Source organism: Hordeum vulgare, chromosome 1H (genome assembly GCF_904849725.1).
Source record: "Hordeum vulgare subsp. vulgare chromosome 1H, MorexV3_pseudomolecules_assembly, whole genome shotgun sequence".
Taxonomy (NCBI): Eukaryota; Viridiplantae; Streptophyta; class Magnoliopsida; order Poales; family Poaceae; genus Hordeum; species Hordeum vulgare.
In genome coordinates, this window is record NC_058518.1 from 30,662,640 (window position 1) to 30,665,204 (window position 2,565).

Below are 2,565 nucleotides of genomic sequence, written 5' to 3' on the forward strand. Positions count from 1 at the left end.
CCGGTTGCAGATTTGCGTGTTACACAAAACTAGTTGTATCATCGATGCAGCAAAAGGTCAACATTGTTTCCAGCAAAATTTACCTTCGGTTTCAAGAAAAAATATGTCCGGTTATAGCACTGTTGGGAGAACAGTTTGAGATGCATGGGGAGGTAAGGCGAATGGAAAAGAGTGACAAGACGAGACGAAGAATAAGCCAAGAAAAAAAGAAAATGCGCGCGGAAAGATAAACTTCAGGCCTATCGAATGCATGTGCCAGTCTATTCCCCGCGTGACAGAGGAATCGAGTGAGGGGCGGCCGGCCGAGTGCTCGGTAGGCCGTCCGTAGGATAACGTTTCTCTATACAGAAATTTCAGCTGCGGAGACACAAAATATTTGAAGACAGTGGACAAATATAGGTTGCTCTTGCTTCCTTATTCCAACACAAGATACAAACATAGACTCTTGAGTTAACACCCGACACGTACGGTCGACTAAAAACAAGCCATGACCAAGAAATCTAACAAAATGGAGGGAATTTTTTTTGTGATTTTTTTTATGGCAAATGAGGTGGTAGAAAGCAGCTGCAGGCTCCCAGTAGAAGTGATAGATCACTCTACTTGGTGTACTCCATTGCCCAGAAGTTCGCAAAGATGTAGCTGGCCTTGACGCCTGTAAACCCTGCAGCCTTGGCTAGCTTCTCGAAGTCCCTGAGGTTCCTTTCCTTGCCGCCGGGGCTGTACGCCAGCAAGCTGGCGTCCACACAGATTAACCCCTGCGCGTTGTTTGTCGCGTCCGGGTTCACTGGCAGGATACATTCCACGTTGATCACCTTACCATGCGCGGGCAGTGCGTCGTAGCAGTTCTTGAGGAGTACCGCACACTCGTCGTCGCTGAAGCAGGGGAGAATCCATTTCATGAGGATGGCGTCTCCGGACGGCACCATCTCAAACATGTCGCCGCCGACGTGTTCGACGCCGGGGTAGGGCTGCGCGTCGGAGATTACGTGGGGAAGGTCGAAGTTGATCCCCTTTATGCTCGGGTACTTCTTGGTGATGGCGTGGATGACGGCGCCCACGCCACCCGCGAGATCCACAAGGGTGTCGATGCCGTCGAAACCAGTATACAATTCGAGAAGCTTCTTGGTGATGATGACCGAATGGTCCTTCATGGCCTCGTTAAAGAGGTGATTGAAGTGATCATCTGTGCCAGCGTAGTCAAACCACGACGCTCCGAATGCCTTGGTGAATGCACTGCCACCCTCAAGGACCGCGTCCTTCATGTGACACCTGCAAATTAATGAATTAACTTCATAAGATATCGCTTCTGATTTATATATGGTAGTTCGACAAGAAAGTATGATTTACATGCATGAAAAACAAATCACTAGAAACTTGTCTTTAAACTGAATATTACTCCCTCCGTTTCTAAATATCCATACTCTAAAACATGTCTATATAAATCCGTATGTAGTTCATAATAAAACTGTAAAAAGACTTATACTTAGAAACGGAGAAAGTAAATTAAATGGATGTTTTTTGTGGCGGAAAACTACTCCGGCTTTACATACTGTGCGTACTGATAAGCGAAAGTAGCTCTCACCAGGCCTCCATGAAGAGCTTGTTCTGGGCAAGGAGGCAGAAGGGCGCCATGGAGACACCGTCCTCGTTGGGAGTGAGCCACTTGCACACCGGCTCAGCGCCATACCTGCGGGACAGGCTCCCGTCTGCGCACTCATCCACTAGGCACGAAACGACCTTGTATGTTGCCAGTACCCGCAGCAACCGATCCACCATGGACGCCGCGTCCGGGTTGGACTCCGCTTTGGACGGAAGCTTGGCCGCTACCTCTTCCGGCGTCAACGTCTTCCCACCGGCGCCCACCAGGGTCTCCAGCAGGCCCAGCTCGATGCAAGTGCGAAGCGTCATCGGCAGGACAGCCGACGAAGCCAGCTGCAGCGCGAACATCAACGCCTCCTCGTTGGCCATGACGCCGGCTGGCTAGCTAGCGTCTGCTGTTGGTAAGCGTTACTGCAAACCTTTGTGGTGAGAGGACGGCTAACTAACACTTGATGATGTTTGACGCTTTGAGTTGGAACGGGGTACTACTTATAGGAGCTTCCGTGGTCCCTCATCACTTCCGGCGGCAAGTGGGGGTGATGTCCAGTCACAGTCGGGATCCTGTTTCTCAACGATGGGTCCAAGTGGGGTTGTTCGAGGGGGCATCCAACGATGGGTCCGATCATGAGATCGGAGGATCTGGCGGTAACACTACTGAGACAAAAAAGACTAATAGTACCATTTGTTTTATCCATATCAGTAGAGCTGCCAGTAGCGTTACGTTAGAATTAAATGGACTTGGTCCATGTACATCTATGCGATGTCTAAAATCCTGGTGGGCTTATTCGACCACAGAAAACATAAGCATGTTAGCTATCCTGAGCTCCCTAAGCAATGTAGATTACTTACTCTCTACTTTACGCGATGATGCAGCGAGCGAAACATGGGTTGGGGGGACGGATAGGTGCCCATCCATGTATGCTACCACGGGCAGCAGGCAACACATAAAGGCATGTACAATATCCT

At 49.8% G+C, this 2,565-nt stretch overlaps 1 protein-coding gene across 1 annotated transcript; it reads right to left on the bottom strand.

Moving 5' to 3' along the window:
- Positions 1–375: 375 nt before the first annotated feature.
- LOC123405768 (flavone O-methyltransferase 1-like) lies at positions 376–2,072 on the bottom strand. The gene is made up of 2 exons (XM_045099333.1): positions 1,583–2,072; positions 376–1,269 (listed from the first exon to the last, which is right to left on the bottom strand). The coding sequence occupies exons 1-2, from the start codon at positions 1,966–1,968 to the stop codon at positions 597–599; spliced, it is 1,059 nt and encodes a 352-aa protein (XP_044955268.1). The 5' UTR covers positions 1,969–2,072; the 3' UTR covers positions 376–596.
- Between the last annotated feature and the right edge of the window lie 493 nt (positions 2,073–2,565).